Here is a 21,697-nt window from a genome sequence, read left to right as displayed (position 1 = left end):
AGAATGCCTACTCATTTGGATGTTTTTCTCCAAGTAAGACATTTTAGTCCTGCTGTGATTTTAAACCAGAAGAGACAGAAGTTTGGAGACCTACCGTTAATGTATGCAAATTCAGAAAAGTTAGCTGACATGGAGGCTCAGTATAGAAATTTATTAATTATTAACTGGGGAGAAATATTTAATGGAAAAATACCCGACGACGGTCTTACTTTTTGAAAAAAAGTTGCAACTCAAAAAAATGCAGCAGGTGCATTAATGTTTAAAGAACTTTCTTTATTTGCATTTATCTTTCTTAGTTTGCCATCCTTGAATGCAGCCGTGGAAAGAACATTCTCGATAATGAATTTAGTTAAATGTAAAATAAGAAATCAAATGATGTTAAAATTATTAAATTCGATATCATTTTTATCTTAGGCAAATATGCTGCAAATCTTTTGAGCCTACGAAAGATATGTTTTCTAGATTTAATTCTAAGGAGATGTATAATAATTCTCCTTCAGTAACACTGAAAAATGAACACAATTCTGTTGATGACGACATTGATGACGTAATAACATTTTGTGAACAGCTTTTGTAAAATTAAAGAAAACAATAAATTATTTGAAATAACAGAATGTTTTTTTTGCGCGCGCCCTCTATTGGTGAGGTTAAAAATGAAAATGGCGATTTTGGGCGATAAATTTCGGTATATCTGGCGACAACGCTTTGAGAAATCTGGCCACACTGCCGGGGCGGTGCTCTGTCGCAGGCACTCGTACACGCGAGACGTTGCAAAATTTCGCCTCTATGCGGTTTCCTATAAGTAACGAACGAAAACACGATCTGTATACGTAGCCTTCATAGATTATGAGAAGGCTATCGACTCTATAGAAGTACGCGGCATTTTAGATGTCTTACATAATGAGAGAATAGAGTATGGATATTCAAGAATAACATCATGTATCGGGGAAATAACTGCAATGACTGTTAAATTAGACGAAATGACAACAACGAAGAAAATCAAAATTGAAAGAGTGTCCAATGCGCTGAATTGGGAAGAAAACGGTCCTGAAGTGGACGGTAAAATGCTCAATCATTTATTGGTCAGTAACAATATACAATAACAATATCATTGCCTCAGAATCAGAGGAACTTCAAAGAATGCTCGAACATCACACATCTGTATAAGTGGGGTTTTGAATAAATCTTTCCAAACCTAAAATCTTAGGCAGAAACGAAAAACAAATTACAGTGAATCAACAAAGAATAAAAAATGTCTAAGAATATGTATATTTGGGGCTGACTCGGCAAAAATTTCCTCTGGTCCGGGTTCTTGGGCCCTTTTTTGACGAACAGTGCTCACACTGTCGGCACCAGCGTTCTTTGATGACTGTTCAGCCAATTTGTAGCGCGTAACTCGGTTCAAACCAATTTATTTCCAACCCGTGTGAGTCATACCTACTATCCAACCACAAAAAAAATTACTAAGTCCAGACAAGCAAATTTTGTTTTAAAAGATTCAGAGATTTGGTGGCCGCCAGCTTTTAGACAGTGGAGAAGGTAGTGGGAGAAATTTTAATAAGAGCGCCACTTGATTTAAATATTTTACACTAAACCCTGATATATTATGATGGTAATATAAGCCCCCCCCCTTAATCAAGAAAATGATGACCTATATTTATACTTGTACCTAGATCCTAAAAGCTGAAAATCATTTAGGAAAAACTCAACAATCATAATATAATGGAAATAACAATCCATAGGTCCACCAGATTGATATAATCATCCAAGAATTTACATAGTCACTTCCATTTATATAAAAAAAATTAAATTCCACTGAGATATTTAAATTTAGATAATTATTCAAAATGTAATACTGTAGTAATTTTAAGTAAATAAAAAATTGATAAAAGAATTAAGAGTTACTTGAGGTATGCTTAAGGCGAGGAATTAGTAAAAAGAAACAAATCCGCACTGAACTACTGTTCAAGGGGAAAATCCAAAACGTGATCACGTGTTGTTTACAAGAAGTATATGTTTGGAGCCTAATTCACAATACCTCACTGGCCCTAAATACCTTTTACAAACTCTAGTCAAGTCACATTAATCTAAATAAAACCTTTAAATAGTAAGGTTCGAATTTAAAGGCCTATTAATGGTATGTTGGTGCAATAAAACCTATTAACCGACAACCAACACTATGACTAAATATGTTATTTGTAGCAAATAGCCGATCCCTTACAAGGTGATCCAGGCTCAATGTCAAAATCAATTATGTCGATGCTCGACTCAAATGAAAACCCTCAGGTTAATGTTAATAGGCTTAGCAAGAACCCCTTAACGGTTTTGTTTTATATAAAAGAAAATAAACCCATAAAATTCAAATTAATAAATCAACCCCCAACCCTAAATCAAACCGTTCAATAAGAGAAAAATAAAATAAAATGTGCAAACACTTGCGTGTCCTCTAATCTCTTGTGTATTTTGGCTAAGGTAGCTTAACTCGACAGCTCTGGAACCAGTCAGCTACAACCAGGGTAACGACCACATGGGCAAGTCAATTTCAGGCAAGTTCCAATCCAAAATCGCAGAGCCACAGTACAATGCTCAGTCCAGGCTGTGTTGAGGCTCACTTAAGCCGGTTGCCAACAGTGTTGGGATGACCAGAAGAAACCAGAGAATAGGAAGAGACCAGAGAATAGAGGAGAGAATGAGAAAAAGGAGAAGCCTCTAAAATAGAGGGCAAAAAAATCAGTAAAATAAACACACAATCAATTCTATGGCAATTACCAACATGTTGCTACATAACTAAGGTGGTGAGCGAGGCCTAGAGTCTCGTGTTGTGGTTAGAAAATTTCAAAATCCCATAAATGGTGTGGGAGCAGCCGACCAAATCCAAAAATATCAGGTCAATCCGAAATCCTCTCGGCTACAACTTCCCACTAGACGTTCATCAAATTAAATCCCAAAACTTGGGAGGAATATTTTTCCATTCAACCGAATTCCCGGCAAGATGAACTTAAATTTTCCTTAAAACCACAAAATGTCGACTGTTCTTTCTGATAACGGGATGGCTACCGGCTGGACAAGGAACTGACAACCGACCAGACAATGACAGGCCTCACTCTATCAAAATAGAAATTCCGCAATACCACAGCAAAATGATACTGCTCGGATACTAAGACATGGAAAACTAACAAAATTTTCCCAACGGGGCTACGAAATTCCAATTTACCTCTTACATCGCTCTGCCTGATTTATGACGCTCCGTCATCCGCCAAATGGAAACCAAACTTTAATGGGAAACAGCAACGCTGCCAAACCTCCACAACAACAAGTGTGTTAATAGTCATTACTGTCAATCACAGTCACTGTCAATCGGCTAGTAGGGTTAGAAACCAGATGTTAAGGCACGTTTATTTACTAAAACTTAACTTGAAGAATTGAAGGGAAATATAGCAAGCAAAACTGGGGAGGCCAATTTCAAATCAATTAGGATACCTTGCCCAACATGATTCCGCTATAGAAGAAAGTATTTGTAAGTTTTCCTACACTAACGGATCACCATCTAAAAGGTCTTATTTACTCCATTCATAGCGCAATCTGTGGCACAACAGCACCCTCTAGAAGTCCCTCTATACCCCAGACATATACCGGCCTCATAGAAACTCTTGACAAACAAACCAAAGGTCAGAAAGTTCCCAACACCAGGTACATGAATAGGGACTAAGGAAACATAATACGACTAACTCCACAGAGGTGTGCTGACAGGATAGGGTAGGTAAATACATTTCTAAAAATAATCAAACCCCAAAAGCCTTAAGAAAAATAAATTGCATTACTATCAAACCCCAAATTCCATTTATAAAAACTGTAAATCACACAACCCTTTCAAGCCGATACCAAAACCCATAAACTTTTGCCCGAATTTATATGAAATCCCATGTTACATGCTTAGGGCAAAATCTGCATGTAACAAGTTAAACCGTTCTCTCACTTTTGACAAGGTTTTACTAACTCCAAAATATCCTCCACCAACACCGCCATGGGACAGCTTCAAGAACTTCTGGAATCTGTTTTTAAGGAACGACTTTTCTTTTCCATCTACGCTTTCCCAAACTCTTTTAAATAATTCATCTTATATAACCAACGAATTCCATTGAGACCAATAAGCTTTCAGTTTTGGAGATTCGTCAGAAATATATTTCCATTCTGGTTTTGAAATTTCTCAAGACTTCAGTTTGTAAATAAGGCCAAGTACTGTGTCAAGACACTGATCCTGGACTAAACTAGCTGCGTCCCACTCTTCAGGACTATTAATGCTAACAGGATGACAACTAAGTATCTCTGGAAGTTGTTTTGATTTTTTTTTAAGGCATGTCTTAATGAAGGGATTTCTCGATAAAGCATCGGCGTTTTGGTGATATTCGCCTTTCTTATATTCTATTGTAGTAAAGTAATACTCTTGTAATCGTTGAAGCCACCTTGATATTTGTCTTTCAAAGTTTTTGAACTGAAACAGCCATTTCAGAGAAGCATGATCAGTCCTAAGGATGAATCGTTGACCATACCAATATTTATGGAAATTTTCAATAGCTTTTACTGCTGCCAAAAGCTCTCGTCTGCTGACACAATCGTTCCTCTCCTGGTTTGAATAGCGTTTTACTAAAATAAGCTATCACTTGCTCGTCATCTTCATATTTTTGTGATAGGACGGCTTCAATTCCAACATTGCTTGAAAATGTATCCAACATAAAAGTTTGTCCAGATACGTTAAAATTAAAGAAGCGCTCTTTTTAGCTCTTAAAATGCTTCTTCACAGTCTGCTGACCAAATACCATTTTGTTCTTCGTGAGCTTATGTAGAGGTTTTGCAAGGTTAGCGAAATTTCTTACAAATCTTCTGCAACAAGGCACAGAAAGTTTCCTAACTAGTATTGTCAGTGGGCTGTGGCCTATTTTCGATTGCTTGTACTTTATTTGGCTCAATATTGACACCTTTTTCTGATATTACGTGGCTAAAATTTCGCACTTCTTTTTAAAATAAGCAACATTTTTTAGGGCTTAGTTTCAGGTCGGCCTCTCAACAAATACTTTTTCAATATTTTTTAAATGATCTGCAAATGTTTTTCCTAGTATGATGACGTCATTCAGATAAGCTAGACATGATTCCCAAGTCATTCCATGTAACATAGCTTCCAAAGGTGGCTGGAGCATTGCAGAGTTCAAAAAGTATGACTGTAAACTGCAAAAGTCACATTCCAGGCGAGGACATGGTATTTTCCTTATCTTCTGGGTGCATATTTACCTGCCAGTAGCCACTCTCCAGATCGAGCATTGAGAACCATTGCGAACCTGATAGCGTGTCCAGGGTATCGTCAATTCTTCGTAGGGGATAACTGTCTTTCTTGGTAATGTCATTCAGTCGCTGATAGTCTAGACAAAATCTAATAGATCCGTTCTTGTTTTTCACTAACGCAACTGGAGATGTCCAAGGATTTCGGGAAGGTTCTATCACTCCTTGTGTCCTCATTCATTAAAGCACTGAGGAAACTTCACCTTGTTTAGCTATCGAAATCCTTCGAGGTGCTTGTTTTATCGGAGCATTGTCTCTAGTGTTAATTAGATGCTGCAGCAAATCAATACTTCCCAGGTCATTATCGTTTAAGGAAAACACATATTGATTTTCTTTAAGAAAACGTCGCAATTTACTACACTGGTCCATGGTTAAATTGTCAGAAAATTCTTCAAAAAGATTTTGTAAACATACAGGAAAAGATCTGCCTGAATGGTGACTTGTATCATCATTTTTTCACGACTGCCACTACTTCAGAGCATACGCTAATGTTCTCTCCTTGTTTCAGGTGTTGATCATTTCCTTTTGAATTTACCATTCGAACCAAAACAGTAGATTGCTTCTGCGTAGATAACGTCTTTGCTGGAAAAGTTATTTTAACATATACTTTACATCTTTCCATGGTTTTAATTACAACAGTTTCTCCCTCTTTTCCTCCAGTTGTGGCATTAACCACCACCTCTGAATTTGCTGGTAATATCCTTAGATAAGTTGACGACTCTTGGTATTTCCTTTATCTTCCTGTAGTGCATAAAAAACTATTCAGTTCTCGTCGTTAATATCCGATTATATACATCAATTTTAAACTGCTGGGCATTTTTTACATCTATAAAAAAACTTTATATAATCCTAATATGACATCATCCATGATTTCTGGCACTAGTACTGGCTATTGGAATGTTGTTAAGCCAATGGTGACTGTAGCTTCATGCGATCCAAGAATCGGGATTCTTTTTCTATCCGCGGACTTCAGAATTAAATTTGGGGGTGCTGAAATTCTACAGTGAGCTACGCAGTTCGGCTTCACGATAGTGTGACTTGATACTGTATCCACCACCATCTCACCTACATGGCCGCATATTTTTCTCGGTACTACCAAGCTCTCTCCAAGACCCATCAGTCGGTTTATTATTATTATAAGTGGGTAGCACCCAGCCAGCTTGCGCCCCATAAAGCTGCCTACTTGAATTTATCCTGGTTCTTTGGGTCTCTCAAAGGCTTGGGACATTGACGTTTAAGGTGCCCCTCCAATTACATTACAATTACAACATTGGAATGGTCTTTTAGGTTTTCAAGCTAAAAATGACTCAGGGCCGGTAGTATAAAATGAACGTCAACCCCCGGTTGGTCAACCAACGGTTGAAATCTTCAGTTGTACTTTTTTGTAAAGTGTTGCCAGATTATGCAATAATTAGGGCCAATAGCAGTAGTTTATTTTTGACAATTGTATTATTTGAAAAATATGACAATTGTATTATTTCGCGGGTATTTTGGATTTTATTGATATAAAATATTTGGGTGGTTTATAAGTAAATAATTAATATGAGTGGTAAAGAACCGTTTATACCGCTTTGGACTTCCATTCATTAATAGATTTGGTAATTAAGCTGAAGGATATAGTAGAAAGTAAGAAAATTGATGCTATAATCTGGAGGCAAAAGGTACAATACACAATTTTTAATATAAAGGATTGGAATATTTAGGTTTCTGCTTGGGAAAAAATTACCTTGAGTTATATAATGCATCTTCAATGGAGCCTAGAACACAAGAGCAAATAAGGTGCAAATTTCATAATTTAAAAAAAGATGTTCGAAAATATGAAAGTCGAAGAAGGCAAATCCTTATGAAGACAGGTTGGTGGTACTCGAGAAACAGAAATTAAGGATATATAAAGATTGCTATATGAAAAAATCATTAGTATTATAGATTTGTCGGTTAAGGATCTGATTAGATGCATCTGAATACTACCAAATAATTTGTCTTTATCACTGCTGGATTCCCAAAGAAATCTACATTTTTCAGGTGAAGATCAAAATGAAATTTTTACATACGAGCAAAATTAATTTTAATAGTTTCCTTTATAGAAAAATAAATAAGAATTTTCAATTTCTCTATCTCATTCCTTGCACCAAAATAAACAAAAAGCATTTATAAAACACACTTCACTTAACTATCGGTTCATAATTTCAAAGCTCAACCCACAGTTCGAGCTTTGGTTGACGTTTATAATACGTTTGATGTCTAGTTGAAACTCAACCTGCGGTCAACCGGTGGTCAACCGGACATTATAATACCGGCCCTCAATCTTCTTTAGGCAGTCTTCGAGACTTCACTTTCCGAAGTTCTGATTTGCCGTGTCTACCTTCTAGTTGCTTGAAAAGCTGCCTCATACTCCAGTCCATGAGCCAAAGCTTCCAAAATGATTTTATGACAAGTCATCCTTAGAGCATGGTTAGTATCTGGATTTCGAACCTCGTTAATAAAACAATTTATTCATATTATTATTATTATATTATTAACATATTATTAGACATTTGTTCTCGGAACTTCGTTGGGGCTGAAGAGTAATTTACTAATCGAGCAAGATCGGCCTCAAACTGTTGGAATCCTTCGTCGGGTTGTTGTCTCCTAGATTTCAATCGAGCCTGGAACACTTGTTGCAAATGGGCTTCAGCGTTTCTCATCTTTAAAGTACCCCCAGGACATCGAAATTGAGCTAATCCTCAGATGACACTATTCTTAGTATTTCTGTAGGTTCTACTCTAAGGCATAACTTAAGATTGATTGCTTTTTCTTTATTATAGCAGCGATTTTCCCTAGCAGCGGCCTCGAACTAATTCAAGTAGGTACTCCATACTTCTTTGCCGTCGAATTTTGGAGACTTTACTTTCATCATTGTTTGCATTTCAGGATCGAAATGAAGAGGAGCCCGCTTTACTTTATTCTCTAGTTCTTGGATCTTTTTTTGTAATTGCCCCAATTTTTCTTCCACTGTTGCTTCGAAGTTAGTCAATAATTGTTTCTGATTCATCTCCAGATCTTGTCTAAGATGTAAAACTCGTTCCTCTTGTTTTCTGTCTCGTTCGTCCTGATCCTTTTTCAGATTATCTTTCAAATCTTTTAAGTTCAGTAAGTCTCTTTTCATGGTACTAATCAGGTCTTTAATACATTTGTCTGTTTCTTGTCTCATTCTTCTTGTTCTACTCTCTGCTCGTCAAACGGAATTAGGAAAATAAATAGCAGCTCCATCAATTTCTCGGTCTGCATCTTGGCCTGATTTCTTATTAAAGACATCCACCAAAATGGGCTTCCAAATATCCCACTTCTGATACCAACTGTACCGAAATTCAGGAACACAAAATGGTGATAGCAACGTCAAAACCTCTAACTTGACTCGCATTGACTATGGTTTAATTATTATTTTCAAGGTAAAAACTGATTAAACTAAACAGTTGAAATATATTAAAAATAATAAAATAAATAAAAATTGAATAAAGTATCACGAAACGCGTCCCTTTTAAAGATCTATGGAAAAATTAAGAAATGTTCAAAATTCTCTTCATTGTTTTTGCCGAAGGAGACCAACAATTTCAAGAGAATACTGACAGTCAAAGCAACCAAGTATATAAATTCTAGAAAATTGAAAATACAGGGATAATATAAATATAACCTAAATTGGAGCCAAAATGAGGCCCTCAAACAAGATGAATTAGTTAAAAACTAGAGACTAGAAGTCGAACTAGAACCTTAAATAAATCCTACTAATTAACTTCAACTACAAAATACGAATAAAACAGTACAAAAACTAGGAGAATAATTAACGTATTTACATTTTCATAATACTATATTAATTTTATAGCTGGTATGCCAATAATAAAATGGAGATAAAGCAGACATATCTTGCATAAATTCATAACCTTAACGACCTACATGCTGCATGAATCCGAAATATTTGCATCTATGTTTCTGTATTCGTAATTAACTGAAATCGGCTTTTCTAAGGCAGTGGAGTTAAAATTATGGGTCATATGAATTGCGTATTTAGAATAATGCAACGTTCATCAATAATGACATAATTAATAATAAGAAAAATATCAGTTAACAAAATAAAATGTAGTACAGTCATTAATAAATTCTGTTAATGCATCATTAATTTCAAATTTTACTCTATTTCGCGTGGAATATGTACCACATTTTTGTCCCATTATCTGGCCAAGACGTGCAAGGTCGAAGCACTTGTACGAGAGCAACGACGGTGAAAACAAGTAAATTTTTGGTGTCGGTACTAAGTCAATCATTAAAACAATTTAATTAATTTTCGGTTTAAAAACCATTGTGTGACGCTGGTGAGCCTGGACTGCAACTAAGGGGATCCCCGTTACGAAGACCACAACTGTCTTATTCGGTAAGTGCCCATTCTTTTTTCTTAAAAATGTTCTTACTTGCGTTAGCAATTACTTACTACAATTTTCAAATACAGTTCACAAACTTTTTCAATTTTCTATTTATGCGTTGACAAATTCTATTATAACTGGGTCGGTACATACACTCATCAAGTATGCCTAATTTATCTCTGAGCATTATAGGGTTTAAAAAAAATTATAATTACCTCCCAAGCCAAAAACCATGCCTAGTATACCAATCCCCAATGGAAAAACAAAGAGGGCCTTAATGGTGGCTGACAAAAATGCATTACAGAGCCCATTATATGAGAATGTAGATAGATATACAGCAAAGGGTGGCACACATGTGAAAATCAACCACCATAATATTTCCAAAACCTAAAAACAAAATTTAATTAGGACCATAACAAAACTATGTAAAAAATAAACCAACCAACCAACAGTGCTGCGTTAGCTCAAAAAAAACAAACCTTATGCCATTCAAAATGATTAATTTGCTTATTATTGAAATAAACGTAACCCAAAATAACGCCAAACAAACTGCTGGTCCAGCTTGCCATTGGTGGAACATAGACGTTCCTGATCGTTGGGTGTTGCATCAAGGTTTTAACCGCCCTAAAATATTCAGTAATATTAAGGAAAAGGCAGATATTACTTACTAAGAGATGAAGGTGGTGATTTCTGACGAATGAAGTTTACTACCCTCGTGGTAGTAATCCACACAAGTCGATATCACATATTTCGACACGAATGTACGATAATTTTCATCAACAAGCCCATCGAAAATTCAATTGATTGTATCTTTCGTAAACTGAATTGTGACCTTCTTAACTCATTTATCTTTTTACAAACTCGCATGAAAATAAGGAGAAAAGTGATATTGTTGAATTTTATTTAGGGACGAAAGTAACTTTCGGTCTCGGTATTCAACTGGATAAAAGTCAGCCATTTTCATATCGCTTTAGATCCGAGCATTGATTAGAGAGTAGAAGTCTTATTCTTTAACCAGCAATGTAACGAAAGCTGAACATGCGATGCCTGTTTATGAACAATATCAAGAACAGCCTGACTTGAAAATAAACCAACAAACTTTAAGGAATTGTAGAAAATATTCCTCCTCGCTAGGAGGACAGTTTAAATCCGAATATGACGCGTTCCATATGAAAGTCCAAGTACATATTATGGACGAAGTACCATATAAATAAATGTTACAGATACAGATATACATACACAGCAATAACATTACAAGTTACTTACAGCTTAATTTCTACCTAATACTAAACATATTTTGCCAACAATATGGATCAAGGATCTGTGTTTGTTGGCGATTAAACTATTTTAATGTTTTTTGAATGGCTATTGTATTAGTAATAAGATCAACAAAGAAAACCTAAATAAAAAAATAAACAAAAATTCAATAATAACACATTCTCATTGAAATCTTTAATATAGCTACAGAATAAACGATCTCACAGAAGCGAAGGCTAGCCCTTTTTACCAAACCGGTTTTTCGTTCAGGCTCCTCCCATTTACCCCCATTCTAACGGGTACAACTGTCGTCGCCCACGTGGGGTATCGGCAGAGAAAAACAAACCACCGAGAAGGGACAAAGCCGGGACCGATTTTTCTTACGCATGTGCGAGCTTATTTGGTATACCTGTCTTATTGCCGGTCCCCTCCCAGCCGTCGGTTAGTCCGGTAATATTCGACGCCTACTTTAGTCTAGTCAAGTGTTGTCTGAATTTTTCTCTGTGTTTATTTTTTGTGTGTGTTGTCATTGTGCTCTTTATTTTATTAAAAACTTTTATAATATGCCTTATACCTGTGCTTTTCGTTGATGTCATTCAAAGACAGGGTGTGGTGTTTCTTTCTTTGCTTTTCCGCAGGAAGAAGATCGGTAAGTTCAACTTGTCTTTTAATTGTTTCCACTCAAAATAAGTTGTTTCTTTTTTTGTTTTTCGTAATTACAGGAATTCATTATTTATTTTTCATTAAATTCGTAATTACAGTAATATGAGGTATTTATCTATGCAGTAATTTAACAAAAATACATAAATTTAGCTTTTGAATTAAACGTGTAATTTTATGACTTTCAGTGCCAAGTTATGGCTGGCAGCTTGCTATAGAACAGACTTGTTTTCGATACCTAGAGAACAACTAACCAGGAACTATAAGCTCTGTGAGTACCATTTTGGTGAGAAATTTTATAGTGCAGGGCCCTCAAGAAAGCGTTTGTTACCTAACGCGTTACCAACATTATTTCCTAATCCCACAAAAAGGACTTGTGAAGGTGAACAGCTTGAGGATGGACCGCCAAAAAAAGTCTCAAAGGAAAAGGACATAAAAATTCTATCAGGTTAGCTTTTGATGGGTTAACTTACTATAATTTTTACCTACTAACTAATATTAATTTTATGCTTGAAACCCTATTTTGCACATAAAAATATATTTTGTATCTATTATATTTCTTCTTTTTAGATATTTTAATACAGCCTGCAATTATGAAACCAGCAACGTTGGCCCAGCAAAGTATTGCCGAAAAAAAATCTCCTTATGACAAAACTAAGACGCCTAAAAAACACCCATTATTGGATATTTTTTCTGGTAAGATTCTCTTCTTTCAGTTTAGTTGGTTGGAATAAGATTTCAGTAAGAATAGATTATTCTTCAGAAAACCCTAATTACTTTTATACCATTTTATTACAAGGCCCAGACAAGGTCTTGTTATAAAATGGTTATACAAGACTTGTCTGGGACAGGTACCAGGATTAGGATTAGGTATCAAAATGTCTGGACCCCATATAAAATGGGTAAAATAATACCCTTTGTCTTTGTTTTCATTTCTATGAAAACCAACCTCACAATCACTTATTTATAATTTATTTAACGTTTGAAAACCAAATACATAGGTAGTTTTACCTGAGCAGAATTTTCAAATTTATTTTAGTTTACCAAAGACTATATGGTAAATCAGTTTTACTTTCTAATTTTATTCATATTAAAGATGTAAAGTTTTAAAATGTTAAAGCATTTTTTTATTATTTGCAGGCCCAAGCACTTCACAATATTCAGTGTGCGAGCCCCTCGGCAACCTCCTATCTATCGAAATAGATAAACCGTCCGAGAATTCTCCACCAGGCCTTCTTTCTCCGTCAGCTTCTACTCAGACTTCTTCTCAGCTGAGTAGTAACACTCCCCGAAAGCGAAAACTTCGACTGCACATTAAAAAAATGAGAAAGTTTGGTGTAACTGCTAAAGCACGCCAAAAAGAAGATCCTGATGTAAGAGATTTTAACAGGTTATGTGACAAATTTCTAAGTAAACCTTTGGCATGTGTTATTAAAACTCATGTGGCACTAAAGGGCAAGAGACGCAAATCTCATAGATTTTCTTGGAATTAAAACAATTTGCCTTAACATTGCATTTTTTAAGCCCCAAGGCATATAAATTCATAGGTAGTTTGCTTACTCTACCAACAAAAAGAAGTTTGCATAGAATTACAGAAAATATTTCTTGCCAGCCTGGTATTAATAATGCAGTTTTATATAAAGCTCTTCAAATCAAACTTAACACCCTGCTTGAGCAAGACAAGCATTGCATTTTGTGCATTGATGAAATATCTTTAAAGGCTAATATTGCTTTTAACGTTACACAAGATAGAATTGTGGGATTTGCAGATCTTGGTGAACAAACCGAAGAACCATTTATTTGTAAAAATGCGTTAGTTATTATGGCTAGAGGATTATATTCTTCCTGGAAGCAGCCTTTAGCGTATTTTTTAGTAGGTTCACAATTAAAAGCCTCCAAATTAAAAACTATTATGGGGGAGCTTATTCCTAAATTACTGGAAATTGGACTTAAAAAAGAAGGTATTGCTAGTGATATGGGGTCAAATTTTATTGAACTTTCTAAATTGTTAGGTGTGACACATGAAAACCCAGAATTTCAATTCGGAGACCAAAACTTGTTTTATATTTTTGATCCATGTCATCTAGTCAAAGCAACAAGAAATAATCTATTTAATCATTCATTTCACTTTGACGAAAAAAAACATCATGGACTTTCATAAATGATTTCTATCGTGCAGATAAACAACAGTTTTATAGATGTGCCCCAAAGGATATAGATGAATACTTATGTAACTGTAGGTGCACTCCCTGCCGATGCATTTGAAACCATAGAGGTAATTGAGAAATTCAATAACCTCTTTGATTTATTAAACTCAATATCCTTAGGAGATCCTTGTAAATTTAAAAATGTTTATGATGGATCACCATACCAAATAGAATTTTTCCATGAGATGTTACTTTTTTAAACAAATTAAAAATTTGTAACTCTAGCAATAAAGATATCACAAATTCTGTGAAATTTCGTAATTGCTGGATGGTTACAATCAGAAGCATGATAAAAATATGAGAAAAATTATCAACATTGGGTTACAAGTATCTCAAGACTAGGAGGTTAAATACAGATTGTATCGAAAACTTCTTTGGTGCTGTAAGGCAGCAAAGTGGGAATAATGTTAATCCAACACCACTGCAATTCCAAAGAGCGTTTAAAAAGCTGTTCTGTCAGTATTACTTACATTCGGAAAGAATGAATTGTAAAAATGATTTGGATAGTATATTGATGAACGTCAAATCCATCAATATACCCGAAATTTTCAATGAAAAAAAATTTGAAGTTGCAAAAGGTATTGCACTTCAAAACTATAGTTATAGGACCGACCATATTCCCACAGAAAATGCCTTTCGGTATGTTTGTGGCTATATTATGAAAAAAGCACTTGAAGTTCATATTAACTGTGATACCTGCACCAATTTCGGCAAAATGTGTGATGAAATGGATATAAATAGATTATTTCTTCATTTTAAGGCTTATAATTCCAGTATATGTAACTTTGGTGGCTTACAATCTCTTCCAGAAGAGTTTATTTCATATATATTTAAATTAGAGGAAATATTCAATTGTAATTTTGAGAAAATGTGCATAAACCAGGGAATATCTAACAATTTATTTAACATAATGAAAACTATTAATTATGAACACCCTTGTGCACATTTTCCAAAAACCTTTATCTTAAAATTATTTATAAGGTTGAAAATATTTTACACCATTAAATATAATAATAGGGTCTTAAAAACAAATAAAGATAAAAATGTTCGAAAACTAAAAATTTTGCGGAATGTATAAATGTACCTAGGTTTAATTTAATTATTGCCAATGTATTTTTGTGTTTCATTATACAATGAGCCAATATTATTTCCTCAAAAAATAAAAGTTTGTTTAGAAGATTTTTTGTTTTACATCATTTATCCTAAATGGTAATTTTATAGTTGGCACTATACCGGCTACTACCGGCACTATAGTTGGCACTATGACACAGGAAAAAGGGAACACGCAATAACTTTTTATTTTTCAAGATAAACAAATGAAATTTGGTATGTCAATAGAATGGTTATAAAGGCATATTTTGACGTATTCAATTGTTTTATCTTGAAAAATAAAAAAGTTGTTGCGTGTTCCCTGTTTCCTGTATCACCCGGTATAGTTTAGGTATACCTATAACTTAACTATACCAACAGTAAAATAATGTAATAGTTTTGATTTCAAATTCCCCAAAAAATTTTTAATCTATTAATTGTCGTATTTCTCTCCGTGTACGGAACTATTAAATTGCCAAAACGATTTTTCTCCGTTACTTTATATGTAGCGCCAGTCATTTAAGCCCGCTCAAGGTCACCAAAATTGGACCCCAGAAAATCAACGGTAAATGCGGGTTTTGTCGCTTCTCGGTGGTTTGTTTTTCTCTGGTATCGGGTCATAATTAGTGTAATAGTACGAGCGTTAGGCCGGGGACACACGGTCCGGGTGACTGCCCGGACGGACGATATTTTGATGAACAGAACACACTGAGCAAACTCCCGTCCCGGAGATTTTATTCCACTTGTCAGTTTCGGCTTGATCATGGACGAAGAAAAACGTAAACTATTAGCAGTGATTTGTTTACTGCGTCACAGTCGTAAAAAGAAACGTAATAGAAGTGTATGGATACATCCTGTAGTGCAGAAGAGAAACATACTAGGACACTTCAATACTCTATTTTTAGAATTAAGAGAAGATGAAGAAAAATTCTTCAACTATTTTCGCATGTCTGTATCCACTTTCGATGAGGTGCTCCACAAGATATCACCACAGCTTCGTAGACAGGATACCAACATGAGGACCTGCATTAAACCAGCAGAAATGCTGGCAGTGACCTTAAGGTAAGAGTTCAATTAAGTTATCTAGAAGAGATGTTAACTTAAATAATTAATTTAGGTGTAACTATTAATGGACAATTTCTTAGTTAACACAAACTAATTCTTACATGTAAGATTAATTTTACATAGAGGTTCCATAAAAAATAACCATAACTACAAGTTAAAACTATGTTTAATGAACATTTGTCTTTAATTTAAGAACATTTTACAGTAAGAGTACCCTCCAACTAACTTTAAGTTGCTGTACATATGCAATAACGTTTTTCATTCAAACAAATCGGAACTGGGAGAGTATACGACGTCACTGTCGTCAGGTGATATATTGTCCATCTGTGTTACATCTGATTCGGCCGGACTAGGCCTAGCTTCTTGTACAGCTTGTTGTAGATAGGTGGGACGAGTTTCGCTTACTCTTGAAGTTAGCTGATGGTACATGGTGGAACTACATGGTTGTTGTGCAGGTGCAGCATACCTAGTAGTATTATAACCTGTGTTGAGCTGATGCATCGGCATGTATTGTTGTTGTTGATCAAATAGTTGTTATTGTTGTTCTACTTGAATCGAAAGTGGCTGTTGATAATGGACAATATTATGTGGTACCTGTGTTGGTGGTGTGGTTTGTTGCATTTTTTGAACCAATTGCAGTACTCCCAACTGAAACTTGTAGTTTGTTGAGTGTTTTGAGAGTCGACCCCAGATTCATCAACAGTGTCGTCTTGTTGACCTTCCCCTTGGATATTTGACGTAGTTTCGGCATGCACTCTTACCTTTTCTAGGAATTGCAGTGCTTCATGGTAAATATATTTTCTTAATTTTGAGGCTCCAGCCCCAGACTTCTTTGAGTCTTTTTCTTTTTTCTTCCATTTCATCCACTGGTCCCGGATATTGTTCCATTGTTTCAGAATCAATTGACCTGAAACAAAAACATGTACATAGTTTTTATACATACATTCTCATTTCACATGTTATTGATGCTGCTTTTGTTTTCAGGTATCTTGCTACCGGTTGTACGTTTGTTGACCTACATTATTCATACAAACTGGGAAAATCTACAATAGCGAAATTTGTTAAGCAAGTCTGCCAGTCTATATGGACAAGTCTTGTCGATGAGTTCCTACCAAAACTCACAACAGAGTCATGCGAGGCTGTCGCAGAAGGAATCGAAAAGCGAAGTAACTTTCCGCACTGCATTGGAGCAGTAGACGGAAAACACACACCAGAATTAAGTGGATCTGTGTGTTTCAATTATAAAAGTTATTTTTCTTTAGTTTTAATGGCAGTTGCGGATTCAAATTATAAATTTATTGATGTTGACATTGGTTCTTATGGCAGTGAAGCTGATCCAAATATCTTTAATCTAAGTTCTTTGTGGAAAAGTATTGATGAAAATCGGTTGGTGCTACTTTCACCAAGGCCTTTGTATGGCACTCTTACCCCAGATATTCCGTATTTTCTAATAGGAGATGAGGCATTTGACCTCTCAATACATTTACAAAGGCCATATGGGGGGAAACAACTGTCTGTTACAAAAAGGGTTTTCAACTACAGAATCTGCCGGTCAAGAAGATATATTGAATGTACAGGGTGGCCAAATAAGAATGCGAGGTACTGTATCTGGGAAACTATTCATCGTAGAAGCTTGCGATAAAAAAATTTATTACTAAAATGGCCAAGAGAATGACCTGGAAAATATTTTCAAGTTTCTAAAATGGCCGCTAGGGGGCGCAACTGCAATCTTGAATCTAGAAAACTGATGTTTCTGTGAATTTTGCTGAATTAATCTAAAAAAAAATAGCTGATTATTAAAGTAGAGACTAATCCGAACCTTTTTTATTTGAATAGTTTTGCTGTATCTCTAAAAATAAAGTGGTGGGGGGTGTTTAAAAGTTGGCTTAAAACACACCCTTTATACTAAAAACGCCTTAGCCGATTTTATCAAACTTAGGCTAGTTGAAAAGAGCTATTATTAGGCTACGAATATTATTAATTTCATGTTTTTTTAGTTTTACATCTCGCAGCTAGAGGGCTTTTTTCGGCTTTCTGACACAAATGACTAATTTTTTCAAAAAACTTAAATGCGTTCATATGATTTTTTTTTCATAGAAAAATAGCTAAATGATGTCTAAATAATCTTGCAAAAACCGCAACTCGATATCTTGTTCCTAACCTAAAATATAGGCCAAAGAATATTTTATACCCTTAAATTTTAATTTTTTTATACTAATTATTTTGGATTTTTTTAAAATTCACTACTTTTAAAAACAAAATTTACCATTTTTGAAAATATTACCTAATATCACTAAAAGGTAAGTATTAATAATGCTTATATCAAAAATCAGACCTATTTTATGTTATATATTCACTATGGATATAATACGAAAAAAATAATTATTAGAAAGCAGGCCATGGAATGCAACAAAACAAATGTCTACTCAAATTATAAACATTCCTCAAATTGTCAATAGTAAGTTGTCAAAAGTTTTACGTTACTTGAGCATTTTTTGTTTTTGCAAAATGCGTTTTACGAACGATGAAGCTGTTGATATGCTTGCGGTTTATATTGAATGTCTTCAAAATGCTGCAGTAGCAAAAAGAGTTTATGCTGCTCGATATCCAAATCGAAGTCCTTGCGATATTAGATTTTTTCCCCGATTAGTGGCGAACTTACGAGCCAATGGTAGTTTTCGGCCTAGGTTTCAACGGCCAAGAATTAGAAGAAATGTGGACAATATTAAAAGCGTACTGGGATATATTGAAGGAAATCCTCATGTTAGCACAAGAGCATTATCCCTTGAATTAGGCATATCAAGAACAACGATTCAAAATATTTTGAAGGACAATAGATAAATTCTAATAGCCATCGCCATATATGGATTTATTTAAGTTCAGCTTTTTTTTAAATATATTTATAGAATGCACCCATATCATGTTAATTTACATCAGGCATTGGAAGAAGCAGACTTTGACCGTCGGTTGGACTATTGCCATTGGATATTAGGCATGATACGCGAGGACAGAGATTTTTTATTTAAAATTCTTTGGACCGATGAAGCCACATTTAATAGTGACGGTAGAGTCAACCTGCACAACATGCATTATTGGTCTGCAGAAAATCCGCATTGGTTGCGTGAAGTTCAGCACTAAGGGCGCTGGAGTTTAAATGTGTGGTGTGGTATACTTGGAGGCAACATTATTGGACCATATTTTTTTGAGCAATCTCTAAATGGCAATGTTTTTTTCGACTTTTTGGTAAATCAATAACCGTTGTTGCTGGAAGATGTGCCACTGGAAGTCCGGCAAAATTTGTTTTTGCAGTTGGATGGTTGTCCAGCACATTTTGCTAGGAATGTGCGAGAGCATATTAATAACATTTTTCAACAGCGGTGGATTGGAAGAGGAAGCCTGTTTCCATGGCCTCCGCGATCCCCAGACTTAACCTGTCTTGATTTCTATTTATGGGGGCGGTTAAAGGACATTGTATTTCAGACTCAGCCTACGACTAGAGAAGATATGAAAAACCGCATTCGTAATGCAATACATACCATACCGAGAGCCGAAATTGAAGCTGCAGTTCTATCTACCCATAAGAGGCTTCAGCAATGCATAGAGCGTGATGGTCAGCATTTCGAGCATTTACGGGGGCATTAAAACCCTTTCTTTTTAAAATCGGTCCTTTATAGGGCCACAACTTACATTATAAAAGAAATTCGAAATAAATTATTTTGTAGTTTTTATAAATATTAAGGGATTTCCATATAAAATTTTCTTTGGCCTAAATTTTAGGTTAGGATGAAGATATTAAGATGCGGTTATCGCAAGCATATTTAGGCGTCATTAAGCTATTTTTTTGTGTAAAAAAATTTATACCATTGCATTTAAGTTTTTTGAGAAAATTAGTCATTTGTGTCAGAAAGCCGAAAAAAGCCCTCTAGCGGCGAGATGTAAAACTAAAAAAACATGAAATATAATAATATTTGTAGATTAATAATAGCTCTTTTCAACTAGCCCAAGTTTGATAAAATCGGCTAAGGCGTTTTTAGTATACAGGGTGTGTTTTAAGCCAACTTTTGAACACCCCTCACCACTTTATTTTTAGAGATACAGCAAAACTATTCAAATAAAAAAGGTTCGGATTAGTCTCTACTTTAATAATCAGCTATTTTTTTGTTAGATTAATTCAGCAAAATTTACAGAAACATCAGTTTTCTAGATTCAAGATTGCAGTTGCGCCCCCTAGCGGCCATTTTAGAAGCTTGAAAATACTTTCCAGGTCATTCTCTTGACCATTTTAGTAATAAATTTTTTTATCGCAAGCTTCTACGATGAATAGTTTCCCAGATACAGTACCTCGCATTCTTATTTGGCCACCCTGTACTTTTGGTATATTAAGCAACAAATATAGAATCTTTCATCGCCCTCTCAATGTGAATCCAAACTTTTGCATGATATAGTGAAAGCTTGTGTTGTGCTTCACAATGTAATTAGGGAGCGAGATGGATTTAACTATGAGGACACACTGGAAGTTGTTGGATTCGAGGATATCGAATTTGTACCAACTCAGAACCAAACTAGAGTAGGAGGGAAAAAGGCAAACCAGATTAGATATGTGTTGGCAGATTATTTTTTTAGTGATGCGGGTTCAGTGCCCTGGCAAATGTCTAGGATTTGAAAGGTTCATGTGCAAAACATGAAGTATTCTATTGACTATATTGTAATAAGATTTAATTTGTAAATAAAATAAATGTTACTTACAATAGTTTTTCTTTTCAATATCACTGAGCTCGTCATAATCAGGATGTAATGTAGAGCAGACAACAATCCAATTTTGCCTTGTCTTATTTCTGTCTTTATATTCTTCCAACGTTCTGTTCCAAAGTTAGGGTCTTTCTTGCACTAGCGATATAAGTTTATCCACGTCTATATCCGTCGTCATTATCAACTCTCCAATATATGAGAATATCACAATTAAGCACCAAACCACTAACTTGAGATGCGCACACGCGACGGTCATACACTGACTGCACGTGTTCGCCGGTTCGCCCGGACCGTGTGTTCCCGCCTATTTGACACAATGCCCCGCCACCTGTCGGACGGGTGAACGCCCGGCCGGGTTCCGTATGTTCTTCACAACTTTCACAATGTACTTCTGGATCATCCGGAGCCCGGACAAAACAATGGAATTGGAACTGGAAACAATTTGGATTACTTCCAAAAAAAGGGCGTTTACCCGGACCGTGTGTCCCCGGCCTAAATAAAGAACAGTTTTATTTTGTTAAGTTTAATAGAGAAAGATATAGCATCAAAAAGTACAAGATACTCCCGAAAAGAAACTGTTTTTAACCTTAAGGTAAGTTTAGAAAAGTAGGATTTAAATAATCAGCTTCGTAATTGGTGTTCTGATGCACAGTCAAATTGGTAGGCTCAAATACTGTAGAATCTGTACTTATAGGAGAATATCCGCTGTATTGTGGATTGCTGGACAAAGAACTGTTTGATGGTGTTATATTAGACGCTGAATCCATAGATATTAGTTCATACTTGCTCAATACACTGAACACGTCAGACTTTGCCCTAATTCTTAAAATTGGTGGCAATTTATATAAAACAGACTTCACATATTCACCAAAAGAAACTATGTCATCTTTGTTAATTTTTTGTCCAACTTGCCAACTTGTTATCCACTTTGTTTCATATATA

The 21,697-nt window shown here is 35.2% G+C and overlaps 1 protein-coding gene across 5 annotated transcripts in view; it reads right to left on the bottom strand.

Moving 5' to 3' along the window:
* LOC126736028 (nose resistant to fluoxetine protein 6-like) overlaps nucleotides 1-21,697 on the bottom strand; it is a 97,902-nt gene that overhangs the window by 36,375 nt on the left and 39,830 nt on the right. For all 5 annotated transcript variants that reach the window (XR_007660589.1, XR_007660592.1, XR_007660590.1 and 2 more), the window contains 2 exons: nucleotides 10,208-10,352; nucleotides 9,944-10,115 (listed from right to left, as the gene is read on the bottom strand). Coding sequence is in view for 1 of the 5 variants with exons in the window: in XM_050440218.1 (XP_050296175.1) it covers nucleotides 9,944-10,115; nucleotides 10,208-10,352 (317 nt within the window). In the remaining 4 variants the exon portion in view is untranslated. The remainder of the gene's footprint in view (nucleotides 1-9,943; nucleotides 10,116-10,207; nucleotides 10,353-21,697) is intronic.

The sequence above is a fragment of the Anthonomus grandis genome, chromosome 5 (assembly GCF_022605725.1).
Source record: "Anthonomus grandis grandis chromosome 5, icAntGran1.3, whole genome shotgun sequence".
In the NCBI taxonomy this organism is placed as follows: domain Eukaryota; kingdom Metazoa; phylum Arthropoda; class Insecta; order Coleoptera; family Curculionidae; genus Anthonomus; species Anthonomus grandis.
The sequence above is the reverse complement of the archived record's forward strand: the minus strand, read 5'-3'. Positions and strand labels throughout refer to the sequence as shown.